This window comes from Mauremys reevesii, linkage group 1 (genome assembly GCF_016161935.1).
Source record: "Mauremys reevesii isolate NIE-2019 linkage group 1, ASM1616193v1, whole genome shotgun sequence".
NCBI classification, from domain to species: Eukaryota; Metazoa; Chordata; order Testudines; family Geoemydidae; genus Mauremys; species Mauremys reevesii.
Window position 1 is genome coordinate 357,982,464 of NC_052623.1, and position 27,512 is coordinate 358,009,975.

The 27,512-nt window shown below is 52.5% G+C and overlaps 2 protein-coding genes across 9 annotated transcripts; one reads left to right on the forward strand and one right to left on the reverse strand.

Annotated features, from left to right (window-relative positions):
• Positions 1 to 4,120: 4,120 nt before the first annotated feature.
• GCC1 (GRIP and coiled-coil domain containing 1) lies at positions 4,121 to 20,615 on the reverse strand. 8 transcript variants are annotated; one of them, XM_039520204.1, is made up of 3 exons: positions 20,520 to 20,615; positions 11,396 to 12,481; positions 4,121 to 7,357 (listed from the first exon to the last, which is right to left on the reverse strand). In XM_039520204.1, the coding sequence occupies exons 2-3, from the start codon at positions 12,440 to 12,442 to the stop codon at positions 6,053 to 6,055; spliced, it is 2,352 nt and encodes a 783-aa protein (XP_039376138.1). In that variant the 5' UTR covers positions 12,443 to 12,481; positions 20,520 to 20,615; the 3' UTR covers positions 4,121 to 6,052. The 8 variants fall into 8 exon arrangements, with proteins under 8 accessions (XP_039376138.1, XP_039376132.1, XP_039376131.1 ...); XM_039520198.1 differs by lacking the exon at positions 20,520 to 20,615 and adding an exon at positions 13,072 to 13,343; XM_039520197.1 differs by lacking the exon at positions 20,520 to 20,615 and adding an exon at positions 12,966 to 13,342.
• ARF5 (ADP ribosylation factor 5) lies at positions 15,696 to 27,360 on the forward strand. Its single transcript, XM_039520209.1, has 7 exons — positions 15,696 to 15,854; positions 19,163 to 19,243; positions 21,169 to 21,278; positions 22,152 to 22,223; positions 25,797 to 25,922; positions 26,722 to 26,808; positions 26,949 to 27,360. The coding sequence occupies exons 1-6, from the start codon at positions 15,788 to 15,790 to the stop codon at positions 26,806 to 26,808; spliced, it is 543 nt and encodes a 180-aa protein (XP_039376143.1). The 5' UTR covers positions 15,696 to 15,787; the 3' UTR covers positions 26,949 to 27,360.
• The last annotated feature ends 152 nt before the right edge of the window (positions 27,361 to 27,512 follow it).

The window sequence follows — 27,512 nt, forward strand, 5'->3', positions numbered from 1 at the left end:
TTAAAAACACCTTTTTGTATATTTAACACCATTATAAATGCTGAAGGCAAAGTGGGGTTTGGGGTGGAGGCTCACTGCTCACAACCCCCTGAAGGGTCCTGACCCCAAGTTTGAGAACCCCTAATCCAGACCATCCCTGACAGGTGTTTGTCTAACCTGCTCTTAAAAATCTCCAATGATGGAGATTCCACAACATCCCTGGGCAATTTATTCCAGTGCTTAGCACCCTGACAGTTAGGAATTTTTTCCTAATGTCCAACCTAAACAGCCCTTGCTGCAATTTAAGCCCATTGCTTCTTGTCCTGTCCTCAGAGGTTAAGAACAACAATTTTTCTCCCTCCTCCTTGTAACACCTTTTATGTACTTGAAAACTGCTATCATGTCCTCTCTCAGCCATCTCTTTTCCAGACTAAAAAGACCGTTTTTTCAATCTCTCCTCATAGGTCATGTTTTCTAGACCTTCAATCATTTTTGTCGCTCTTCTCTGGACTTTCTCCAATTTGTCCACATCTTCCCTGAAATGTGGCACCCAGAACTAGACACAATACTCCAGTTGAGGCTGTATCAGTGTGAAGTAGAGCGGAAGAATTACTGCTTGTGTCTTGCTTACAACACACCTGCTAATACAGCCCAGAATGATATTCACTTTTTTTGCAACGTTACACTGTTGACTCCAGCTCCCTTTCGGCAGTGCTCCTTCCTAGGCAGTCATTTCCCATTCTGTATGCGTGCAACTGATTGTTCCTTCCTAAGGGGAGCACTTTGCATTTGTCCTTATTGAATTTCATCCTATTTACTTCAGACCATTTCTGCAGTTTGTCCAGATCATTTTGAATTATAATCCTATCCTCCAAAGCATTTGCAACCCCTCCCAGCTTGGTATCACCACCCCAGGCAGAGGCAAAACATGGCCCATCTCCTAACAGTCTGGAAACACACCCATGGGGTAAGCTCAGTGGCGCTCAGAACGGCTCTAGTCAGTGGCAGCCTGAGCAGTAAAATTACCAGTCTGGAGACCCCCTCGCCCATTCTAACTCTGGGCCTTATTCTGCCCGACATGCTGAGTGGAACCTTACTTTGTGAATAGTCCTATTGGTTTCAAAGGTGCTACTCAACGGAAGGTTGGCCAAAGTGGGACCACGGAGATTAGGGGAAGCAGACTCCTCCTTCAGACCTCTCAGCATGGTCCATAGCAGTAACTACCTGCACTTCTTAGGGTATGTCTACTACCCGCTGGATCAGCGATCAATCCAGCGGGGGTTGATTTATCGCATCTACTCTAGACGCGATAAATCAACACCCAAGTGCTCTCTCATTGACTCCGGTACTCCATCGCTGTGATAGGCACAGGCGGAGTCGATGGGGGAGTGGCAGCAGTCGACTCAGCACAGGGAAGACACCACGGTAAGTCGATCTAAGTACCTCAACCTCAGCTATGTTATTCATGTAGCTGAAGTTGCGTAACTTAAATAGTTCTCCCCCCTCCCCCCCCGCCAGCATAGACCAGGCCTTAAGAGAGATGAGACACACAAGGCTGAATTCTGCTCCCCGTTACACTGCTAGCAACCTGGAGTGACTCCACTAGACTTCAACACAATAGCAAAAGTCTGATCCCACATTTCATTGAAGAAACTCACCCAGGCCCCATCCTTTCCGCTCATGTTCCCAGCAGCCCGACATCCAATGAAGTGGAGGTACCCAGCCCCTCTTCTCCTGGCACCATCTGATGAAGTGTTTACTCCTTGGTTTTTCGGTCCCTTTCCAAGGTTTCCAGCAGGCACAGAATCTGCCTGAGGAGTTTTCGTTTCTTCTGCGAGTTTGCTGGGGGAGCAAATGGCAGTGGAGGACTGAGGTTTTCCATTTAACAATCAGTTTCTGGAATGGAATGGAGAGACCCTTATGCATCACCAAGTCAGATGCTTCCCTTTGTGGTTGGCAAAGTGATCACCACAACAGCAGTCTGCCAGCATCTGTTATTCACCGGCCAGCCCGATGTTGACTAATACATGCTGGTTAGCATACAAATATATATCATAGTAATCATATGTATTATCTGCACCATATATACATATTGTACATGATGTTAATGTGTGTGTGTGTGTATTATACACACACAAAGCACCAATAATGTAATAGTGATAGAACCTAATCTGGTCTGTATCATAATCCTGTTCACTTATGCTAAGGATCGCATAATACCTGGCATTTGCTGAAGTCAGCATTTGGCACAAGCTGATAGGAAATTTGTCAAAATTAAGACACATTTGTTCTCTGTCATGGTACAAGCTAGGGAAGGACCTTCATGGATCAGTACATGGAATGCTAATGTTCAGAACAAAGCTAAGGAAGGAACAGAACAAGTTAGGGAACTGGAACAAACTGATGGGTTGGATTTTAGTGTCGCATAAAGAAATGGATAACTTGTAAAGAAGCAAATAGCAGTAGCCGAAACCTGTAACTTGAGGAGCACAACTTCTGCATAAGATTAAGGTACCATCGCTGCATGCGACTACTCTTTGGAGACTGGTATGGTCTAGAAACTTTTTCCTGTATCGCATTAATAACCCAATGTTGATCATTTGGTCTTGAGCATATTTCAAACGAAATAAACCAAAGCGTGGTCAAGCAATTGACTATACAATTTATCAACACTGATTGCCATGGAGGAGAGGGGCTGCTCGCACAGCACTTTGAAAGAGTAAAACACTATGTACAGAAGGCTATTAAATTTCACTGCTCATGCTCTCCATAACTCCCCCACACTCGTTACAGTTGTCACTCAGAAAGCTTTTTCTCCCAAGAAATCTTTGCTGAGATACTGCTCTCATCCGACTGCAGCTGGAAAGCCCTGCATAACTCGTGGGCTTGGTCAGAGCCACTTCCTCAAAGAAGATCCCAATGCAGCATTGTGCCGATTCCAACGAAAGTGCCTAGGAACCCTAGCTGAGCAAAGAACATGTTCTTCAGCACTCGAGCAAACAGCACGTATGTTATGCTGACGCAACTGAGTCCACTTGGCAACTGTGGCCTGAAAGCACTAAGGGCTGCTCCTCCAACTTTGCAGCATACTGCCAGCCTGCAAGGGCAAGCATGACTGCCTAGATACTCAGCACCACATCCCTGCAGCACTGCCCGGGTTGTGTGCCAGGGAAAGACATCTCCCTCAAGGCTGTAGAGCAACAACTCCAGCTGATTAAATGAAACCATCTATTTCCTGTCCAAGTTCCAGGGCTCACCAGTGGAATGGAAACCCAGCAGGAACACCATACGACAAAGTGCCAGGAAGGAAGCTTAAAACAAGGTCAAATGTATGTGCTTGCAAACAGGCCCGTCTGTCCTGTGGCTGCAGAACTGGGCTCCAGAATCTCAGCAGTCATTACAAACAAAAAAATGTCTTTCCCACTTGGGTGAGAAAACCCTGAAAACATGAACGGACTGTAACCAGTACAGGGCTAGGTTCTAGAGTCTGCAAGCAGCCTCCAACAGCGGCTCTGAAAGGTGTGAACTGCCCTGTTCGTTTCAATGTGGTGCTGGTGATTCCAAAACGTAATGGTAGTTTAAATGTCAATCCTATTTTACTGTTGAGCATGTTAGCAAAATATCCAGCAAGCGTGATTATCACAGGCCCAAAGTTCCCCCTCACAGTTTTGCAGGTGGGGAGTTACTAAGTAGATTCATAATTTTTGTATGTAAATTGTTAAAATCCTCCATTTTTAAATTTAAATGAGGCTGCCACAGAGTCTCCAGAGCGCCACAGAGCCCTGGCAGCTTAGGGCCAGCTTGTTGGGAGTTGTTTATAACCAAGCCAGTGTTTACACTCACAGCCTCTGCTGAGGACGTCCAAGTGCTTTACAAACGCTCCTGTGAGATAGGAGAGTCCGATCAAAGTGTCCATCTGGAAACAGGCCCCAAATCCCTGACTCTCCAGATTGATCCTTGTGTAACCTGATCAAAACTCGGTTTAATGATGCAAGATTTGAGGCCAAAAGTTATCCACCAGATCTGTGTGTAAACTGAGACAGGCTCTGATATACCTATACAACAAGGGCATCAGTGGTTAAATTCAAAGCTGAATGATGGGGAGGGAAGCTAGAACTTTAGCCGTGTTACCACCACAGACTAGAGGGTGCCGCCTTGTGATTTGGGTGTGCCAATGCACTATGGAAAGGAAAGTGTTAGCTTCATACATTTGGGTACCCAGACAGCCTCTATGCTTTCCCCCCAGAAAGGCAAAGCTACCCACAGGAAAAGGAAAGGGAACTTGTTGAAAGCTCGATTCCTGTCTACTCTCACGCCTGTCGGTATTAATTGCCAGGGGTGGGGGGAGAGAGGAGAATGAAAAGAGACAGGGGTTAAGGCAATCTGCTCCCCTGCTAGTTCAGCACAGAGAAATACAGGCTTGACCGTGTGGGACTTGCATGTGAAGAGGCTTCTACTTCCTAACCAGGCCAGCCACGGGGCAGTTGTCCCTTACTCCCAAGTGAGAGCCAAGGATGTCCCTTTCAATAGCTCAGCCTCTGCAGCACACTCAGGCAAGGAAAAAGGACTGGGTCACATTCCCACTGGATATGCACCATGGAAAGCAGGGGTTTTGCACACACAGACTCCACCTTCCATGCCAATCCAGAAAGACATGTGTTTTCCACAGACAGGATAGACCAGGACCCAGCCCCCTTGGCGGTGTTGCAGCGCTAGGCTGGTGCATGTTATATAACACAAATGGGATCAGAAGGTGCAGAGACATACACGAGGAAGCAATGGTACCAATACACTTCGCGTCAGACTACCCTTCTCACCCAGCCAGCAGACTCCAATGCTCAGAACCCACAGCCTGATCTTCTGCCCAACCCCTTCCCTGTCTGGCTTGTTAGAGGCCAGTCCTGCAGCCCTTACTGAAATGAATAGTGCTGCTGTCTTCTCGGGCGAGTCAAAGCCTCACATTGGGCGGTGTAGCAGCCATCAGTCTTGCCGAAGGGCTCCTGGGCACAGCCAGAAGGAATAGTAATGCTACTGTTTCCAATGCTATATTTGCAGTAGCCCACCAGAGAATGGTATTTCCGACCTCTGGCTGCTAATCTCAGTTAATCCTGGAGAAGTTTTGGCAGAACCTCTGGATTAAAGTGAAAGTGGGCCAAGCCCCCAGGTACTTTACTGCAAATCATATTTCCCCAGTGAGCTACTGGGTTCTCTCTGCTCAGCAGACTGGCTTTCCCACACCCTTCACTGCTTCTTCCAACTTCTTCAACAGTTGTGCTCCCCCCTGAAAAATTCTGAACAAAGAGCTAGTCTAAGAATATCCAGGATGGTGGACAAGCCCCAGAAAGCCTAAAATGATTGCTGGAGGTCAGCTTGCCATTGCAATCCCAGGCTTTCATCACCACCTTCCTGGGATCTAACACATTAACACTGGATTCCCCTTTGCCCACGAAGGTTAGAAACTCAGATCTAACTTGATGAGATGGGTACGTTGTCCTTTTTGTTTTAGAAATGGCATAGAGCCATTACTCAGCCCCTTGGTTCCCATACTTGGCAAAGCAATTCAGGGTTTTTTTAAATGCTAAGTGATTAGATCACAGCGCTGCCCAATCGGTTAAGTGCTTTTCCTTTTATTTTTAGGCCATGAGCCCATTTGGAGTTTTAAGACCCAAGCAAGTGACCTAACTTAGTAAGTTCTCCCCACTCTATATCTAACAGGTTTAAAAAAAAAAAAAAAAGGAAGGAAGGAAGGAAGGAACATTTGATTAAAAAAAAAAATACTGATCTCCTCAGTGGGGACCTCCTTCTATGAAGTCTTAACCCCGAGTGAATTCTTGTGGCATAGAAAGTTGTAGTCCTAGTGGAATTACTGAGATGACAATTTGTTTTTTGGCCTAGTGCTAATTTCACTAGTTTAAAAGCTCAGTACTCTGCTGAAGGCTCCTGTGCCCTTGACACATGATGGACACAATTAAGTGCAGAGGTCCTGGGAAGGCTGGTTAGTTCTTCTCGTACAGTTAGAAAACAGGAACATGTCACCATAGAAGTAAAGTAGTTATGAGCAGGACCCGGGTTCTCATCTCTTCCCAGAAAGCCACCAACTGCTGTTAGCTGAATGTCTCATAATAACCTGCTTCTCCTCTGGACTGAAGTGCAGTATAGTCAATATGGCAGTTAGAGTTTGCTGACGGCCCAGTGAGTCCGGTAAGGTCAAGAACCGATAGACAATGTTCTTGAGATATTCCAGGTTGGCTCCCTCTCTGCTCTTATCCCTTAAGTTCTTCTGGATATGGTCTTGAAGGGTGGATACCTCTTCCCTATGCTTCTCTTCCTCAACCAAAAGTCTCTCCTGGAGCTGGTGAACTTCCTTCTCCAGTTTGTGCTTCTGCTTCCTTAAGGCTACAATTTCTACCTCTTTCCGGGCCAGCTGCTCTGCATATAGAAAGAAAGTGGGCTCATTGGTGGCAGCAAGATGCAGAGCCTGGGTGAGGTTCTCAGAAGAGATTGCACCCATTAAATCATCACCGCTAATGTCACTCCCTGGTGCTAGGTAGTTTTTGGATCCTTGAAGTCCGTAAGGTATGGCTAGAGACCTCAACTGCTCCAGCTCTTGGTCCTTTTCCGACAGCACAGCCAGTGCTCTGTCCCGCTGCTTGTGCATCTCTTCCTCCAGCTTTAGTGCCCTTTCCCTGTAATCCAGCTGGCATTTCTCTAGGTCCTGTCTGTGGACCTGCTGAAGGTGGGACACCTCTTGCTTCTTGGCTTCCATTTCTTGCTTGTGTTGCTTTTCCATCTCCTCACAGGAGAGCCGAAGTGCAACGTATTTCTCCTTCAGCTCAGCCAGCTGTTCCTGGGTGTCCTCTAGCTCTTTGGCCAGGTTGCCATCTTTGGCTGACTTGTTCTTGAGGACCACTTGTGCTCTCATCTTGTACCTTTCAAATTCCTCCTTCAGTTGCTTCAGCTCTTGCTGGTAATACAGAGCAGTAGCCTTCTCCCCATCCCCAGCCTCAGTGCCCTTTGGCAGCTCCAGCTCACAGAGCTTCTCTATGTCCAGGGCGGGCTGACTCTTCTTGGCTGCCATCTGCAGCAGCTTCTTCAGCTTCTCCATTTTGTCTTTCAGAACGTTAACATCCAGGCTGGCTTCCTCAATGTGAATGTCCATTGGGGATCGGCTGGAAGCAGCGATGGCCAGAGTCTTGTTTTCCAGGTCTAACTGCACAATGCGGTCCTTTAGTTTCTGAATGGTCATTTGGTCTTTTTGTTTGGCTTTTTCGTAAGTGCCAAGCAGCTCTGACACCTCAGAGACCTGGCTCTCCAAGCTGGCCACTCGGCGTTCCTCCATCTGGGCATGCTGACGGAGCTGCTCTTCTGCCTGTGCAGTCTGGAAACAAAAGGAGCACCGACAGGTTACACGTCTGTTTTGTTTTAACCTGGAAATTTGAGGCAGGAATTAACCTCGGTCTCCTGAAACCCACGCTAGCACCCTAGCCACCAGGCCATCCTTCCTCTCTCACAATCAAGTCTGGGCCATTACACAGCAAGTCTGGCCCATATTTAAAGGACAAATAAACAAAGGATCAAATGAAACAAGAAACAATTTTCTATTTGCATTCCCCATTCTCAAGCAAGAAGTGCTGCTATGCCACACCGGCACTGGCAACGAGAGGCATGCCAGCGCTGGATCTCTTAAGGCCCTGTTTTTCTTATGGGATTTCTCAAAACCTGGGTGTAATCTAAAGGATGCAGTAGACGCAACTGCACTGGGTACAACTGCAGCATCTTGCAGAGCTAGTATCATAGCCAAATTCAAGTAATCTTCTCCACTGGTCAGACTCCCCTGGGAAATCCTCTTATTAGAGGCCATTTTCCAAGGACAAGCCCACAGAGCAGGGCCGCCCAGAGGGGAGGGGCAATTTGCCCCAGGACCTGTGCCCCACAGGGGCCCCCACGAGAATGTCGGAGGCTCCCCCACCCACCTATCCCCCGGTGCCTCAGCGCGCCACGTCCAGGAGCGGCCCTGGACAGAGCTAAAGCAGCCTGGCTCCATTGGGGCCTGAGCTCCTCCCACTCTGAGCTGTGTGGTAAGGGGGCGGAGCTGCGGCTGAGTGGCGGGAGCTCGGGTCCCGTGGAGCCAGGCCGCTGCAGCGCTGTCCAGGGCCATTCTTGGACGTGGCACGCTGAGGCTCTGGGAGAAGGGGGAGGCGGGGATAAGTGGCATGGTAAAGAGGCCGAGGGGGCGGGGGCAGAGGAGTTCGATGAAGGGCAGGGAGTCATGGGGACAGTCAGGGCACAGGGAGAGGGGCGGTCAGGGGACAGTGGTTGGATGGTGGGCGTTCCGGGGGTCCGTCAGGAATCGGCGGGGGAGAGAGGTGGATAGGGGTTGGAGCAGTCAGGGGACAGGGAGTGGGGTTCCTGGGGGTGGGGTCCCGGGGGAGCAGTCAGGGGACAAGGAGCAGGATGGGTCGGGCATTCTGAGAGGGGCAGTCGGGGGGCAGGAAGTGGGTGGGGGTCGGATGGGGGCAGAGCCAGGCTGATTGGGGAGGCACAGCCTGCCCTACCCTAAAGCTCATTCAGCAGTTTGAGGCTTGCAGACAGCTATTTAACACAAAGATCCAAGCTGTTATCTTTTCCCTTAGGGCTACCATCCCTTTCACTTCTCGAATGCCAAATTATAGTCTACATTTAATTTCAGTGCCATATGGAGATTCCCGTCAGGGGAGGGCAGTTTCATTAAAATTAGCCACTTTAGATTAACAGCGATAGAGCCAAGAGAGCCATAGGGCAGGAATCACATGAGAAGAGCAATATTCTACACCACCTACCTCCCTCCCAACCCTTCCAAGGGAGACCCCCTTCCCCTGCATTCCCCAAGGCTCCAGAGGGGTTAATTCAGTGGTTCTCAGACTTTTGTACTGGTGACGCCTTTCACATAGCAAATCTCTGAGTGTGACCCCGCCCCCTTTTAAATTAAAACCACTTTTTTATATATTTAACACTATTATAAATGGTGGAGGCAAAGCAGGGTTCGAGGTGGAGGCTGATAGCTCACAACCCCCAGTAATAACCTTGTGACCCCATGAGGGGGCCCGACCCCCAGTTTGAGAACCCCTGGATTAATTTAATTTTAGCACCCTGTGTCCCTTCACATGCATGTGCTATTTTGAGCATTTCAGTTCACACAACATAGGCTCATCCCAGATTCCGGAACAAGCTCAAATGCTCAGTTCGTGGAGTATGTACATAAGTTATACTAAAGACAAACCCAAAGTAACCGTCTCCAGTTTGTGAGGGACCCCATGGAGCCAGTCTCTAGGAAACAGATTAAATTAATGGAGGTTAAGTCCATTAATGGCTATTAGCCAGGATGGGTAAGGAATGGTGTCCCTAGCCTCTGTTTGAAAGAGGGTGGTGATGGACGGCAGGAGAGAGATCACTTGATCATTACCTGTTAGGTTCACTCCCTCTGGGGCACATGGCATTGGCCACTGTTGGCAGACAGGATACTGGGCTGGATGGACCTTTGGTCTGACCCAGTATGGCCATTCTTATGTTCTAAGCTAAATGAACCCAAAGTTATGGAGACAGATGAGAGTCCAAGAAACCAGCAGAGTATCAGAAACCTGGAAAAATCTCTGACTGGATGGGCTCAGGCGTTTGGTCACAAGCTAAGGTGGTTCAAAAAATTTGGATTTTTTTTTTTTTTTAAAAGCAGAATTTTTTTGTTTCTTTAAACAATCAAACACAGCAAGCAGCAAATATTTGGCCCCACACTTCTGAAACCCCAAACCATGTTCAGGTTTTCGCAGCCTAATTTCAGCTTTTCAATTAAAAAAACCACAACAAATTTTGAAGGAAAGCTGTCCGTGATTTTTTTCTGCTTTTTAAAAACTCCTAGTTTTCGATCCAAAAAAAGTTTTGATGGAAAATATTTGTCCAACCCTTTTAATGAGCTTTAGTGCCTTTTAGCACTAGCTGATGCTGAGAACCAGTGATACTTTGTCAAGGTGACTTGAAAAGTTTTCTCAAAACTGGGTTTGTGCCGAGATGCGGAAGGTTTTTAAATGTTTATTTTTCCCAGGGCAACCCAAGGAGGGGGGGGGGCAAGTGGGGCAATTTGCCCTGGGCCCTTCAGGGGCCCCCACGAGAATATAGTATTCTATATTATTGCAACTTTTTTTTATGGAAGGGGCCCCCGAAATTGTTTTGCCCCAGGTCCCCCGAATCCTCTGGGCGGCCCTGCCACAGAGTGCGAGACCAGAGATAAAATGAAATTAATGCCCATGTGTTGTCTGGTGGAAGGAATTTTCTAGACATTTCCAAATCCAGAGGGGAAGAAAGAATTCTGGAATGTTAAGAGGAGGAGTTGGAAATTTTATTCTGGAATTCTTTTAGCAGCAAATCCAATTACTGAAGATGATTTCTATCCCCTCTTTAATCTGGGTTCACCTACTCATCGCTCTCTCCTCCGTATCCCTGGTTTCTGCCCTTCTCTCTTCCTACCTGCACATGACAGGCCTATGCCCTGTTGTTCCCCCGGCCAGCCAAACTTCACAGAGAGCGATCACAAAGGGGCTCAACAGCAGAGCTTCCCCAGGAATACCATGAAACTTACAAGGATGGCACAAGACATCAGTTTCACGTTGCTCCCACCAACATTGAGGAGCAATTGCCAATGGCAGCATAAGATTATTCTCAATGGAACAGACAATGGTCCTTGTAGTCTGATATCTGGCTGCCAAGGAAGGTGTGAAACTGTCAAAATGCATCTCATTGTGCATGCGGCACAGTACCAAGAAAAGAGGAAAGATTTTTTCATGACCCCAGCTGGTGATCAGCTCAGCCCCTGAAGCTGAAGCATTAAAAGCCCTTCTCATTTCACTTTATCTTACTGAGTTATTTACCTCAGCATCCATTGATAGGGAGTTCTGTTGATTTACAAAACATTACATTAAAATTATTTCTATAATAATTTCCATTTACACCGCTCTTTCACTGCAGGATCTTGAAAAGTTTTACAAAAGTACAATCACAGGAACTGCCACAATGGCTCAGAACAGTGTTCTATCCACTCCAGTATCTGGTCTCGGACAGTGGCCAGGATAACATGATTCTGAAGGTGGTGTAAGAAACTCTATAATGGACAATTATGGCATACCTGTTCATAAAAAAAGTTTCTTCCTACTCTCACTGGTTAGTGGTTGACTTTTGCCCTGAAGCATGGCAGTTTGTATCCTTATTAAGAAGTTATTCCTTCTAGTGGAACAGTAGATTTTTTTTTTTAAATCTCTCATTTATGGTCCTATGAAGATGCAGGATTTATGTCAACCCAAACTCACTACAAATCTCTATGTACTCACTATTGGTCTCTTCCTATACAAGATGTGGGCTAGTGCACCCTGGTGTACAAACAGAGAATTACCTTTCTCATCTCTTGCAGCAGCTGTGCTTGAAAGTGACTCTTGAGGCTGGACATCTCATCCTGCAGCTCCTGCAGCCGGGGGTCTGGCTTGCAGTTTTCTTCCTGCACAGCCTGCAGTTCTCTCTTCAGCGCCTCCACCACCCTGCTCAGCTGCTTGGTCTGCAGTTCAGACTCTTCCACACGGTCAGCCACGTACACCCTTCCAGCCAGTGCTTCCCTGGTCTCCTCCAGCTTTAGCTCCACATCCTGGCGCAAGGTCCTCTCATTTTGCAGCAGCTTCTGTAGCTCCCGCAGCATAATGGCATGGTCACTCTGCTCCTGGGCCCGGTCATGTTGCTGTGTGATTAGACGAGCTTTGGTCTCTGCCAGCTGCTCTTGGACACACTTCATCTCTGCCTCCAACTTGCTCCTCTCTTCCTCAGCCTTTTTGCTGGCCTCATCCTGGTCCTGCTTCATTTTTTTCTTGTCTGCTAGGTATGAGGCTTCCATGCGGGATTTCTCTTGGGTGACTGTAGCCAGGGAGCTGGTCAAGGTGGCCAGCTGAGTCTTCAGCTGGAGCACCCTTTTGTCAGCCTCATTAACAGTGGCGGGCACATCCCCACTGCCAGTGCTGACACCACTCTCTGATCCACTCGCCTCCTCTGATTTCATAAGGGAAGCCCCAGCTGTGGTTCTCTCATCTTCTATCCCCAGTTCACCCTTGGCACTGGTCAAGCTGGCAGCAGTGTCCACACTTGTAGCTGTCCCCATGCTGTCTTCGCTATGAACAGAACTCCTGTCATCAGCAGAGTCAGCAAAGGAAACATTGGAGCTGGCAACATCTTCAAGGTGAGCTCCACTCAGGCCAACGTCTGTCTCATGAGACACGGACAACACTTTTAAGCTAGCTTCCAAGGCTTCCTTTTCCTTGAGCAAGCTCTTGTAGGCTCTAACAACATCCTTCAAGCGAGTCTGGTACTGAAGAAGCTGTTTCTTCTGAGATTCAATAGTTTCCAAAAGATCTTTTTTGCTAGGGCCGCCCCCAAAGTTCATGCCAAACTTCTCCATGGCTGCTCAGCAGCGGTTCAACTTCGCTGCTCGTGCCACCTGAAAGGAGAGGGAACAAAAGCATGAGCGAAGGCTACACAAATAGCCTTAGCAAATCTTAAAACAGGTGAGTGCCGGCTACTCTACGAGGCCACAAGGCTGCGCTGGCTCCAGCCACATAGAGCTCAGGGGCTAACAAACCTGCAGAGCAGCAGCCCAGGGCACCACGACAGCCCGAGGCGCAACACACACCTCAGAGGGCTCCGAACACCGGAGAACTCTCCTCCTCGGGAGAAGGCGCAGCCTGGTCACAGGACTGGGAAGCTGGGGGACTCCAGTTCTGCCCCCGACTCCATGGCGAAGTCCCTCCCGCCTCGCTCGCTCCCTCACTCCACCCGCCTGTAAAAGGGGCTAACACCCACCGCTGGGAGGGGCTGCGCGGCCTGGGAGCGGCTCAGAGCCGCCAGGGCCTCGCCCCCGCCCCGGCCGCAGGACCCCGGGCCCACCTCACACCCTGACCCCAGCCAAGGGCGTTTCTCCTCACCCGGATCCCCACCTTCGGCTCCATCCGACCGTCACCACGCATGCGCGTATCCCATAGGTCCCAGCCCTCGCGCCTGCGCGTATCCCATTGTTCCTGGCTCACGCGCCTGCGCGTTCCGCTCCGCTTCCTTCCAAAGCGCGCGCGCGTAGGACACTGGTTCCCCCGCCGATACTTGCTGCTCATGCGCGAATCCCCGTGGCTCCCTGCTAACGCATGCGCATATCTCGTAATCCCGGTCCAACACTCGCCGCGCCTGCGCGAATCCCCGAGGCTCCCTTCCAACAGTTGACGTACATGCGCCTGTTGGTCCCGTTCGACTATAAATGCGCGGGCGGTCTTTTCGCCACTGTCTGTTACTGCGCATGTGCTGATTGCAATCCGCCGCTCGCAGACCCGCATGCGCACTCCTGGGGCAGGGCGGGGCCTATGAGTTTGGGGGCGGGGCCTCTTGGTTTGCAGTCGTAGAGGTGTGGCTGGAGACCTGGGGGCGGTGTGAACGCTTTGCTAGGGAGTCTCCTGGCTAGGGTGGCCAAATGTCCCGGTTTTATAGGGAGGACAGTCCCGATTTGGGGGTCTTTTTCTTATATAGGTTCTTATTACTCCCCACCCAGTCTCGATATTTCAGACTTGCTGTCTGGTCACCCTACTCTGGCAGTGGGCACAAGAGAGGCCCCGAGCAGAGATCCCTAGAGGGGGAGCTGAATTTGCTGCAGATCCTGAGTACCAAATCCGGGGTGGTGGTCCTGAGAGGCGGAGGTGCTCAAGCGGTGGCATGCAGAAGTGTTTTAAAGCCCAAGTGAACGTGACTCCTTCCTTTCTAGGGACTGTCCTTGCAGGGGGGGCTGTCTCACTGTAGAATAAACCCCCTTCTCAGGCAGAAGGCTTGTTCCTTCCAGCTCATCAGAGGAACCTTAGTCTGCCTCTTGCTCATTAGCAGGATCTTGATTCTGAGGCAGGATACCCAGAACTGTTACGGATAGCTTAATATGGCTCCATTCTAGAATTCAATAGCCTGGTATTAGTCGTGTAGTTGTAGTCATGTGTCACTCCCAGGATATCAGAGACTAGGTGGGTGAGGTAATGTCTGATCTGTTGGTGGAAGAGACAAGCTTTCGAGCTTATCCAGAGCTCTTCTTCAGGTCCAGCAGAAGTTGGTACAATAGAAGCTACTCCCTCACCCACTTCGCCTCTCTTGGGTGGATTAAAGCACTCACCTTATGGAGGTTGGTCCCCATCACTGGAGCCACTTGTGATCGGAAGTTTAGCTTTCATTTTAAAAAACCTTGATGTGCAAAATGCAGGCCAGGCGCACCAGCTGTCCAGGCCGCCCAGAGGTGGGGGCAAGTGGGGCAATTTGCCCCAGGCCCCGCAGGGGCCCCACGAGCCCTGGCCCGGCAGCGGTCCGGGTCTTTGGCGGCGGGGGGCCCTTCAGTCACTCCGGGTCTTCAGCAGTATTTCAGCGGCGGGGGGCCCTTCAGTGCTGCCAAAGACGTGGAGCACCTGAAGGGCTCCCCGCCACCAAAATGCCATTGAAGACCCGGACTGCTGCTGGATGAGTACAAGCGCCACAGCTCCCCTGCTTTGCCCAAGGCCCCCTGAATCCTCTGGGCGGCCCTGTAGCTGTCTGGTAGACACCCTGAAACAATAGTTCCAAAAGGTGTGGACTATCCCATTCAGCTTAACTTCAAAAGCTGGTGCCACTTCCAAGGGACAGGACTACATGGCAGGGCCATGGCCCAGGGTGGGAGGACCATGAGCGGCATGCCTGGAGCTGCAGGAAGCCGAAATTTCGGGGGTGGGTGGTTGGTAGGACTCTCTTGGGAAGTGCGGTCTGACGGGATTTAAGGCTATAGAGATGTGGCTCTTCCAGGAGGCAGGCCAGCTCCTTGGGGGTGGTTAGCACTTTGAGAGGCGGGGCTTGGGTTGCTAGGGGGCGGGCTATTGTTACAGGGCAGGGCTTATTCTTCCAAGGATTGGGCTGTTACTTGCTGGGGTTGGGGAACCCCGAGGAGGTGGGGCTAGTGCTGCAGGGACTGGCGCTCTCAGGAGGCGTGACTAATGGTGCCCAATCAGGGCTCCTGCTCCCAGGGGCAGGGCTAGTCCTGCAAGGGCGGGGTCTCTTCCAGGAGGTGGGGCTAAGGCTGACAGCAGCAGAGCTCTTTTGGGAGACGTGATTGGCTAACAGTGTTGGGCCATGGCTCGTGCTCCCAGGGGTGCGGCTAGCGTTGAAGGGGCGGGGCTGTTGCTGGGCCTGGGGCTGTTTCAGGAGGCGGGGCTAAGGCTGCAGGGGGCGGAGCTGTTTCAGAAGGCGGCCAGGAAGGGGGCTAAGGCGGCAAGGAGGCGGGGCTCTGTCAGGAGGTGGGGCTAAGGCTGCTGGGGGCGGAGCTGTTTCAGAAGGCAGGCAGGGGCGGAGCTAAATCTGTCAGGAGGCAGAACTAAGGTAGGCGGGGGAGGGGCTGGGTCTGGATATGGGGCTAAGTCTGCCAGAAGGCGGAGTTAAGGTGCTGGGGGCGGGGGTCGATTGGCAGGTGGGGCTAAATCGGGCGGGGCTCTGCCAGGAGGCGGGGCGCAGGGGGGGGGGGGCGGGGCTCTGTCCGGAGGCGGGGCTAAGGTGGGCGGGGGCGGGGCTCTGTCCGGAGGCGGGGCTAAGGTGGGCGGGGGCGGGGCTCTGTCCGGAGGCGGGGCTAAGCGACGGGGCGGGGCTAAGGCTGCCAGGAGGCGGGGCTGCGGCTGGTTCCGGCCAGGCCTGCTCGCAGCGGCGGTATCGGCAGCCTCGGGGCTCGTAGTGCGGCCTCCCCCCCCCCCCTCCCGCTGCCGCCGCCATGGGCCTCACGGTCTCCGCCATCTTCTCTCGGATCTTCGGCAAGAAGCAGATGCGGATTCTCATGGGTGAGGCCGGGCCGGGGGGGCGACGCTGGGGCCCCCGAGTCCCCTCCCCGCTGGGCGGCTGCTGCCCGCGGGCGGCTCTGCCGAGTCCCCGGGGGAGGGGTCGGGCTGCAGGGCCCTAGGGCTGGGAGTGGGTAGGGTCCCCCCCCAGGGCCGGAGGGGTCGGGCTGCAGGGCCCCGGAGGGTGGGTAGGGTCCCCCCCGGGGGAGGGGTCGGGCTGCAGGGCCCTAGGGCTGGGAGTGGGTAGGGTCCCCCCCGCGGCAGAGGGTCGGGCTACAGGGTTCCGGAGTGTGGGGGGATTGGGGGGGGTCCCCCCGGGGGGTTAGAGGGGTCGGGCTGCAGGGCCCCGGAGGGTGGGTAAAGTCTCTCCCCACCCCACAGCAGAGGGGTCGGGCTGCAGGGCCCTAGGGCTGGGAGTGGGTAGGGTCCCCCCCGGGGCAGAAGGGGTCGGGCTGCAGGGCCGTGGGGGTGGGTAGGGTCCCCCCTGAAGGAGTGGGGTTGGGTTGCAGGGCTGGCAGGGGAAGTGGTGTTAACCCACCCCCATGGCCAATCCCTCTGGGGTAGCTGGGCCTGGTAACATCCCCTCCTGCCATGGGCAGTGTGGTTGGCAGCCTGCCCGCTGCTCCTGGAGTGGTGTAGGGGGAGCCCTGCCCTTGCCCAGTGCCAGGTGCCTGCCCCTGCGCTGCCAGCGCTAGCCCTTATCCCTGAGAATCGGGGACGGCATCGGTCCCTGCTGGAGAATTGCCCTGCCTTCGTCCGGTGGAGCTGAGCAGCCCTGCCAGGCGTGGGCATCTGCCCTCCCTGCATCGCTGGGGTGACTGTTATCGCTGTCTCTTCCTCTCTTCCAGGAGGAGCACAGACTTGTCCCCCCCAGACCTTGAGACCTATAGGGCTGAGGGATCCTGTACCCTTCCCCCTTATGGGGCATTGATCTCTGCTGCAGGGTTTATAGAGAGAGTCCATCCAGCAGAGCCGTCCTCACGGAAGGGGAACCCCCCTCATGGGCTGGGTGATGGGGACCTCTGGGCATAGGATCCTTGCACATTCCTTGGCTAGAAGGGCCTCTGCAGGTGGCAACAGGATTCAAGGTTGTAACTTCTGGGTCTGCTCCGTGAGCCCTTGGTGACAAAAGGGCCAGACTCATGTCCTTGAGTCTATCCGGTCTGGCTGAGCCCACAGCCATGAGAGAAGGCTCTGTAGAGTATTCAGCTGTCCTCAGTGCGGGGCTTGGACCACGTAACTGTCAGTCCCCGAAACGGGGTGTTTACTCTGAAATGTGATTCTGATTGGGCCCTAGAGCATATAGTTATCCTTGTGGCGGCTGGACACCTCCAGCTAACGGACTCTTCTGGTGTGGCTGGGCACGCCTGTCTTGTCAAGAGATGCTGGAATTCAGAGATGGGATATGAACCACTCAGCTGGGGTCAGCGGGACTGTGTTTCCCAGGCTCTGTCTAGTGCATTTTAAACGTTGTTGGAAGGGAAGTGCCACCAGGCAAAGACTGTGCGTGTGAAAGATGCTGACAGTCTTCGGGTCAGCTCTTCTGGGTTTGAGTTTGCCGAGGCACTTCTGGCTGGTCACTGTGCAGTGCATAATGCAAACAGATGGCTGTGAACCCTGTCAGCAGAAAGCAAGGGGTTTACAGAGACTGTCCAAGCAGGGGCTTGACCTGAGCTGGGATCTCTCAGCCCAGGTGCAGTGCAAATAAGTAACAATAATGGAGGATTTTTGCGGGGGGTTCCTGCAAGATATAGTGGTGCCTCAGCTCAGTGGCAGGGCCCTAACCACTTTTAATGAGAAGAAGGTCCTAGCTTTTTGACACGCATGCTGACTGGAGTTCTCCAGTCACGTGCAAGGTGTGGCCCAGGCAGTGTCTGTGCAAGCTCCTTTCTACCTCCTCGTGCCCTGTTTCTGACTTCAAGGGGTGTTCAGTCTCCATGAGCCAGTCGAGGGCCAGCAAGGCAGGGCCTCTTGTGCTGGTAGATCTGCGAGGTGGACAAGCTGGGCTGAGACCCCAGCTCACTACTTATAGGAGTCCCAGAAGAGCCGTTGGGTGGTAATGGCTCTTGGCCAATACGGACATGGCCCAGATCAGAACAGCGCCTTGGGAGTGTGAGTCTCCTTAGCCTATTCCTGTTACTCTGGGCCACCCTGCTCCCCGGGTAATGCCCTTCTGAACCACCCTCCTTGTAAAGTTTGGGACTACAATGTCGGTCAGGTCAAGCAGAAGAGAAAAGGGAAGCAGAATTGGGGGAGGGATAGCTCAGTGGTTTGAGCATTGGCCTGCTAAACCCAGGGTTGTGAGTTCAATCCTTGAGGGGGCCACTTAGGGATCTGGGGCAAAAATTGGTCCTGCTAGTGAAGGCAGGGGGCTGGACTCGATGACCTTTCAAGGTCCCTTCCAGTTCTAGGAGATTGGCATATCTCCAATTATTACCTTATTACCTTAATTCTCTAGGCTTGCAGAATTCCCCATAGATTCCTATTGTCTCTGTAGGATGCAGCTGTTCTATTGACAAACACCTTGTCTTTCCTGAGGGGGAAACTCTAAACTGTGTGGGTGTTCACATGTTCTGCCCTGCACCGGACTCTGCCTCTGAACTGGAAATGACCCTTCTAGATAGGGCTCTAGAGACATCTGCTCTTCTGTGATGGGGGTTACAGAGCTGGCCTACGCTAGCAATTCCTGCCCTGGGCATCATGTCAAGGACAGACTGAAATGACTCCTCCACAACTGATACCAGTGGCCTAGGACTGAGCAGAGTGGTGACGGAGGGAGTGGAACATTTAGGAATCTTGCCTGATTCTCCCCTCCTGGTGCTCAGAACTGATCTTCACAGAGAGCTTTGTGGAGGGGACAGTTGCTGTTAGATCTCTGCCCCCCAGCATGTGGATTTGCTTGGTGGTCTCTGGGATAACTCAGGCTTGGAAAGCTGCAGAATGCCGCAGGGGCGGTGGGTTTCGTTCTGGGCAGACCTCTTGCTTCTCCTGAATGAATGAGCTGTGGCTGTTTTGGGGGTGAGCTGCACACAAGGGGCTGTGGGTGGGTTTGTAGGCTGTAAATTTGGTAGCCCTTTGTAAAGCTGTCTTGCTAGGATGGCTCTGTCTGAGCCTCTGGGAGCATGTACTTGGCTCTTGGAGCTGTTAGAATTGTCTGCAGCATCTCCTAGAAAGAGGGGGTGCTGTATACTGGGGCGGTCAGACTCAGGAGGGAAACAGGTTATGGGGGCTTTAGGCAGGAGCCATGTGTTTATCTGCACCTTGGTGCTGGCAAGTGACACAGGCCTCTTCCCTCTCTCTCACCATTTCAGTCGGCTTGGACGCTGCTGGTAAAACCACCATCCTGTACAAGCTAAAGCTGGGCGAGATCGTCACCACCATCCCCACCATCGGTAAGTGGTGAAAAGCCACGGCCCGGCTCTGGTTTGCCTCCAAGGCTGGGAGAGGGGTAATCTGCTGCGGTTCGCAAGCTCTGTACAGTGACTCCCATCTCTCAGGCTGAGTCGCCAGTGGGGTTGTGCTTCCCTGCAGCTCCCTTGCTGGTTAGCTGGGGGCCATCTCTGAGCGGGGGCTGTATCATGGTGCTGGAATTAGAACGGTTTCTGAAGTCAGCAGGGATGTGTCAGGATGGCTCCTGTCGCATTGCTGAGCTGTGCCTTGCTGGGCGCCGGCTTGACTCGAGGAGGTGCCCACGTCTCGTGGGGCTAGACTTCCCAACAGGGCAACGAGCGAGACCCGAGCCCAGGTCCTTGCACAGTCCTGGCCTGAAGAGCTAACAATCCAATCGCCTGATAAAATGGAGCCATCCCGGTATCTCTAATGCTGGGGAGGTCGGTTCTGCACACTGGCTGGGCCGGGCAGCAGTACGAGTTCAGACCACATGCAAGCGCAGTCATTGTCTGTATGTTCCTAACCGCCCATGCTCTGGTGTCTCAGCCCTGCTCGCTTCGGACACAGCATACGAGGAGCTGGTCTGACGGGTAGCGTGACTGCAGCAGAAGAAAGAGGCTTCCTGTCGGTTCGTCTCTGTGGTGTTTATCTTAAATGTTTGATGTGACGCTAGTGTTGAAAGTGATGGACGTGCCTGGGCAAGGCACAGCAGAGGCAGATGCTGTGCAAACGCCCCCACACAACGCTGTCAGTAGACCTCATTTCTCTGCTGTTAGTGTCCTGGGCTCCTTGCCAAGTTCTACCGATTCTCCACTACCCGCAGCCCCCTACTGTCCCAGCCCTGGGCTTCCCATCCACAGCTCTTCTGATACCCCCCAGTCCCAAGCTGCCACCCCCCCCCGGTATTCCGTTCCCTGTCACCCCACCCCCATGTTTCTGTCACTGATGCTTGTAAGTCTGAGAGCTGCCAGGTCTGCAGTGGCTGTAGAGGTGCCAGTGGTGGCATGTGCACAGGTTCACCTTAGAAGAGCAGATGACTGGGTTGCTGGGATGGATCATTGGGTCACGTGGTCTGATTGTAAACATCATCTAACCTTAATTTGGTCTTCACAGTGAGTCCAGCAGAGCTTGTATTTCTCAGCTGTGCAGAGCTCTGCCTGTGGTAAATGTCTTTCTCGGTGCATTTTTAGAATGGGGGTGCTTGTGGGTTGCTTATTTCTGATCATGAGAAATGTGGTCAGCAGACAAGGCTATAGATGAAAGCTGAACAGCAGTTACCTTAGTGCAATTCTAGCCTGAGATGTAGCTGTGTAAATATGTCTCCATCTGATGGTTCTTGACATCTGCTCACCATGTTAGAGTTGTCTACCTGCTTGAGAGACAAAGTAGGTAGATGTGACTTGTGCACCACTGGACAGAACCACTTAGTGAGTTCTAGGGTTGCTAAGTCAGAGTTTGTCACGCAGAATCCTCTGCTAGCAGTAAAGGAACACCAGCCTGTGTGAGTTTACTGGTAGTGGGTGGAAGCAGCTTGCTGAGGGAGCAGACTGTGAACGTGGACCTGTGCTGTCCCTTTCTTAGTCCCATTGTAGAGCAGAATGACATGGTGGATGGATCTGCTGTCTGGGGTGGGATCATCCATTACCCCTCCCCCAGAAGTGCTGGTGGGAGGAGAAGGATGCTGCACTCCACCTTCATCTTACTTAACACACCCCTGTGACGCTCGTCACCCCATGAATCCTCCCTCCCCCGACTCAAAAATCCCCTGAGATCTTGTGGCGTCTCTGCCGGCAGTGGCTGGTGTTTCCTGTAGTGTGCGGCTGTGGTCTGCCAGTTTTCAGGCTGCCATGGTGATTAACCATCTTCAGCAGAGACTCGCTTGGGTCTTAAACCCTGTCTCCTCTCACTCCTCCTGTCACCCTCGCAGGATTCAATGTTGAGACAGTGGAATACAAGAACATCTGCTTCACCGTCTGGGATGTAGGTGGCCAGGACAAAATCCGACCCCTGTGGAGACACTACTTCCAGAACACACAGGTGGGAGGAGCTGCAGAGGCACCGGGAAAGAGCCCTCTGGCCATGATTATTGTACAGGGATCCACTGAGGCCTCCCCTCACCTGCCTGCCTCAGGATAGGAATAGGAGATCGCAACTGCTTCCATGGCAAAGAACTAGGGATGAGACGTGGACCTAGTCCCATGGATGCTGCTCCTGCCCTGCTCATAGGAGCTAGATCGCTTTGGCCTTCCCAGCATTTCTGGGTGACCCTCTGACCCCTCTCCCTTCTAGTGGGGGAAGGGCAGTAGCAGTGTCACATTGGTAAAGAGCTGGATAAAGAGGCTAAGGCTTTATTGGGCATTGGTAGTGGCAGGTTGTCCTCTTCCTGAGATGATTTAACCAGGGAGCATGGCTGGAAGGCAGCTCCTGGCTCCCCCCACGCAGCAGCCTGCGTTGGGCTTACGGGAGTTGTCCGCACCTTCGCTGCACCAAGCTGGTGCAGTGACCCTGCCTCTGAGTCAGGCTCTTTCAGAATGAGGCAGGGAAGGCGCCTCTGCTCTGAGCCATGAGTAACTTCCTTTGTTCAGCGCAGCGAGGTGCTGAACGTGGGGCGTCTGAAAACTACCCCAGGGCATTTCCCACCCCTGGCCTCTGTGCAGCAGAAGCGGCAAGAAGAGAGGTGGGGTTTTCCATTGAATGAAGATGCATGCAAGCCCTTGTTGCTGATCTATAGAATAGCTTTGGAGAAGATACGTGGTTGGGGGTATGGTGGGAAGCGGTTGCCACATTGGCAGTGATCTCAGTTGCCGTTCCATAGTGTTCCTCTGGGTTTGTGTAGTGTGCCCCTCGCTGTGTCATTGGTGGTGCCTGCGCTGTGTGAACTGTCTCACGTCTGTCTGCTTTCTTCTACAGGGCCTCATATTTGTTGTGGACAGCAATGACCGAGAGAGAGTGCAGGAGTCTGCAGATGAGCTGCAGAAGATGGTGAGTGGTGGGGGTGGTTTGGAGAGAGACTGCATCTTATCTCCGTAGGATGACTTGGGCTGGGGGTGACTGGTGGGAAGGGGGAGAATAGTTAGGTGGGCTCTTTCTGGTGTGAAAGCCTAGGAGCTGACAGGGCTAGTAGGACATGGATCTAGGGTGGCCGAGGCTCTGCTAGAGCCCGTTGCAGAATTCCTATCTCAAGGTAAGTTGGCATGTGTGGAGCAGGAGCTCAAAACCAGCGGAGCCTGCTTCCCAAATTTGCTTATCCCTAAGACTAGGCGTCTAGATGCTATTGCAATGGACTCTCATGCATGCGGAGGTCACTTATACAGTCCTCAAAATCCCTTGTGTTTGGAGTAAATGTAACGCTACTGCTTCTTCCATAGTCATGCCTGCTGTCTACTGACTCACTGGGGGGATGGGTGTGTGTGGGGGATGGGTGTGACTGACATTCTGACTCTTCGGGTGCTGAGATATGAAGTCAATAGGAACTTAGTACTCAGCATCTCTTACTGTGTTAACCTACAGGGTGAAATGCACTAACAGCTAGTTCCAGAAATCAAAATTGCATACACTATCCATGCCATCCCTTTAGACTAAACCAGCGTCTGCCAGAAATGTTCCATAAAACCATAGGTGGGACACATTAAACTCACTTACTAAAACAAACCAAAATTAACCAGAGCCAAGTATAGAAAGTGTCTTTGTGTTAGCCCCAGTCTAGCTTTCTCTCTGGATGCAGAGAAGGCCTTTGAGTGGGTTGAATGGACATATTTAGTGGAACCCATGGAATGCATGGATATGGGACGGCTCCTAGAAATGCTGTCTCTCACCAATGGCTGTCAAAACCAACCTGCAAGTAAGTGGAGGCCTGGGACTGTTTCCTCAGCGTATGTTGAACATCAGTGTTACAGGGAAGCTGCTTCATGTAGATCCAATAGACACATTTACCATGTGGCCATTCTACCAATGTGCTAAAAAGGACAGCTCATCTACCCCTAAACTGTACAACCATTACCACTTTCTCATGTGCGGAGGGCTTGATAATTAGTGTCCCATTCCAGCTATAAAATGCCAGTCCTCTCCTGCGTTTTCAGGGGGATACAATTCATTTTTCTGATAGAGAGTATGTATTTCAACCAGTAATCTCCATTCTGGGCCAGTGGGTCATATGCCCACTGTTCTGGGGCAGCGGGTCCTATGCCCACTGTGACCCCCTATCAAAATACAAAAAGCAGCTAGATGACCTGCTTCTTCAAATACCACTCCTCTACAGCAGTATCCCATTCCTGATTTGCTGCCTGTCTCACTCCCTCATCTACTGTTGTAGACAAGTTTGGATTATAAGCCCCACAAGACAGAGATCTATTCCGTACGGTGCCATGTGCACCCATGATGAAATACACATGCGGTGCTCACTTTGAAAATCTGATCACAAGCGTCACAAGCACTTGGCTGCTGGTGTGCACCAAAATGCTGCGCTTTCCTGGAAGTCTCGCCCATTGGTAATAACCAAAAACTGGCTCGAGTGGAGCATTAAGGCTGAGAATCCAGGTGTTCGGTCAGGCAACTCCAAAACTGAAGATTTCTACTGAGAAGTCAATGGGGCTCCAATGGTGCCCTGGTGTGTATCCCATGGATAGACTCCCAGAGCGTTCCTGGTAACAAGGCTGTCAGGAATGGACAGTACATCCTAGGTAACATCGCAGGAGAAACCTTGACTCTTGAGTGCTTGGTCTCTCTGTTAATGCTAATTTTTGGATGTGATTTTCTCCAAGCACTGCTCCCTGTCTGTGGAGCTGCAGCCTTAGCTGGGTGCCTACTGCCCTGAGCCAGTCTTGGGAGAGCTCGGGCTTCAAGCACCCCCCACCCTAAAACCACTGACCCCCTACTCTTCCATCCTCAGTGAGGATGAGAAAACAAACTGAGCCTGAAAAGCTGCCCAGTGTTCGCTGTTGTGAACTGGGTGCTGGTGGCTCCTCTGGCCTGCGTAGGGCAGCAGGAGATCATGCCCACAACTCAAGCAGCTGAACCAGCTTTTCTTCAACTGTGAGAAAAAGAAATTCCCTTTGGGCCGAGCCTGATCGTAGGCAAATCCCAGGCCCAAAGCCGGGGAGTTGGGGCTTCTTGGCAGCTGCAGAGGCAGGACGAGAGTGGGAGCTCCACCAGAACCTTCAGGCTCTTTGGCCGGCAAACACCGCAGTGAACTCCCCATGTCCCACCCCAGCAGAGCAGGGCTTTGGTGCTCAGCTCATGCTGACCCAGTCCTTGCTGCATGTCTCTGTTCATCCGGCAGGTGGCAGCAGCATTTACCTCCACTCAAGCATTACGACAAGGGGCTGGGGAAAAGTGGGTGCCTGGAGGAGAGGAGTCTCGGTCCCAGCCCTGATGAGCTCACAGGCTGAGACCTGCAGCAAAGGAAAGGGGGAAGGAAGGTGTAGGGGTGCCTGAGCGCAGAGTTGTGCCATATGCAGATGGTTGGTTCTGACTTGCCTGACTGGTCTCCAAAAAGGAGTATGTGCAGCTAGAGCACCGCCTGGCGACCCGAGGGAGACAAGGGAGCTGTTCCAGGTTTAGCGTATAGCATGGAAATAGGTCTGAGGACACACTGGCTGAGGGAGTGGGCTGTTCGGTTAGTACCTGAACTTAAAGAAAATCCATTCAACTAGAAAAATCCTTCTCTCTTGAATCCGCGAGAACCTTGCACTGGTACAGAGCAAAACCCCGACCGTGTGTATCTGTTGCGGAGCAGGCCCGCACGACACTAGCCACAGTGGGGGCTGCCCATGGTGCAGAATACAGGAGTATTTGCCTTATGGCTACATGGCATGTGTTTGCACCCAGTGACCCTGGGGGCCAGACTGTCAGAGGGAGAAGGCCGAGAGCTGGGTGTGAGCCGAGGAGGCTGGAGAGGGGAAGAAGGAACACGCTCGAGTGGAGCTGGAGAAAGAGGGGTTCCGTTTTGGCCATAGCTACCCTGGGGGATGGTGCGGTGTGACGTGAGGATGAGACAGTGGATAAGCTGGGAGGGATGGAGAGGTAACGACTGAAATGCAGGGAAGCTGAGGAAGAACGGACCCTGAGGGATGTGGGGGGCCCAGCAGAGGGCTCAGGAGGAGGTGGCTGAAGAAGCTATAAGTTGAAGCCTTCAGCCCCTCACGGTAGAGCTGTAACGCGCAAATGGTCTGTCCTGTGACCAGAACGTGACTGTATGAGAGATCAGGGCCCCACTGCGCTGTGTGCTGCACAGACACCCTGCCCACGGAGCTCACAGGGCCAATACACAAGACAGGTGAAAATGGGCGGAGGGAGGCAGGGTTTACCCCCATTTTAGCAGCTGGGGAACTGAAGCACTGAGAGAAGCGTCTTGCCCAAGGTCACCCATGGCGTCTATGGGAGAGGTGGGAATTGAACCAGATTTCCTGAGTCCCGGTTCAGTGCCCTATCACTGAGCCGTCCTCTCGTCACTCGGGATTGGTCCCTAGGAGACTGCGGTAGGCTAGAGCGGGCCAGCTGGTTTCACAGGCCTCCCTGCTCGGCCGTGGCTGAGCTGCTTTTCCTGCTCCGTTCCAGCTGCAGGAGGATGAGCTGCGGGATGCAGTCTTGCTGGTGTTTGCTAACAAGCAGGACATGCCCAATGCCATGGCAGTGAGCGAGCTGACCGACAAGCTGGGCCTGCAGACGCTCCGCAGCAGAACCGTAAGTGTACCCAGAGTCCCGCGGTTACCAGGAGAGGCTGTCTTGAGATTGCGGGAGGGATTGTAGCCTGACTGCCTCTCCGCCCATCTCAGCGGCTCTCCTTGGCACAGTCTCGTGGGCTGTGACGCTGAAGCAGAGCTGTGAGCCTGGAGTGGGTCACGCTGGCTGCTACAGGATTGAGAGGTGATTTGGCAGAGTGGTGTGCATGGAGCTTGCACTCTGCCTGGCCCTAGCTGGCACCGTCCATCTAATTTAATAATTGGAGATATACCAATCTCCTAGAGCTGGAAGGGACCTTGAAAGGTCATTGAGTCCAGCCCCCTGCCTTCACTAGCAGGACCAAGTGCGATTTTTGCCCCAGATCCCTAAATGGCCCCCTCAAGGATTGAACTCACAACCCTGGGTTTAGCAGGCCAATGCTCAAACCACTGAGCTATCCCTCCCCCCTCTTTCTCTGATCAGCACCAAACTCTGTCTTGCTTCCCTTTCCGACCCCACAGTGGGTTCTCCAGCAATTGTCTCCTGTAGGGCTGAAGAGAACTGGAGACCTTGCTTGCTGACAATGATACATGGCATGTTACAAACTGGCCTATCCATCCTCACTTCCCAGGTGCAGTAGGGTGAGATCATGATCCCCATTTTACAGAGGGCAAAACTGAGGCACTCAGGTCACACCGCAAGCTGAAATAGGATTAGGGTTTGGTGGTGCTTGGCTCCCGGCCCACTAAATGCTACCTCTCGGCATTAGCTGCTCTGTCTTGCCTGCTGCCTCATTTCCTTCCCTTCCCTTGTTTTTCAGTGGTACGTGCAGGCAACGTGTGCAACCCAGGGCACTGGCCTCTATGACGGACTGGACTGGCTATCACATGAGCTCTCCAAGCGCTAGGTGGGTGGCCAGCTGGCCCACAGACCAGACGAGTGTCGTGCCCACCTGGGATCTCCGTGACGGGTTTAGTTTAGTTTTTGGGTTGTTTTTTCCTCCCCACTGTGACCTCGTCTTAAATGATCTGTGTGTTTATCTGGTAGAACTTGAACCTTGAGGACTCTTCAGGCAGCTGCACTAGCTGTGCTCCTGCCTTCCGCTGCCCGGACGGCACTTTCATGCTAACCATCCTACCCAGCTGCATGTGTTCTTGTTAAGTGGAGCCTGTGCCGTGTCCCAGCGGGGCCTGTTGGGAGGGAGGGAAGTGGGGGCGGGGTGTGTCTAAGCACTGAGCGGGTGGCGCTGTTCCAGTTACCTCCATGGGCAGCTTGTGAGGAAAGCCGTAGGTAACTGCTTCGGCCGTCACAACACTGCAGAACAGAACTGTTTCTCCTTTTTATCCTTCCACGAACTTTATAATTGTTCCTCTTGGGGAGGGTGGGGGGCAGGGCTGGGCTGGGACTCTGACTGTGTAATGTGCTATTGTATATCGAGTAATAAAACTCCACCAGTTTGTATCCTACGCCCTACCTCTTTCTCGCCAGCAGATGGTCCCGGCTTTTGTGTGTGAGGGTCGGGGTAACTAAGGAGGTTATCATGGGGAGTTGCAGGGCCACCCTGTGGGGTGGGAAGCCAGAGGATGAAATGTAGAGAGACTCCTGCCCAAA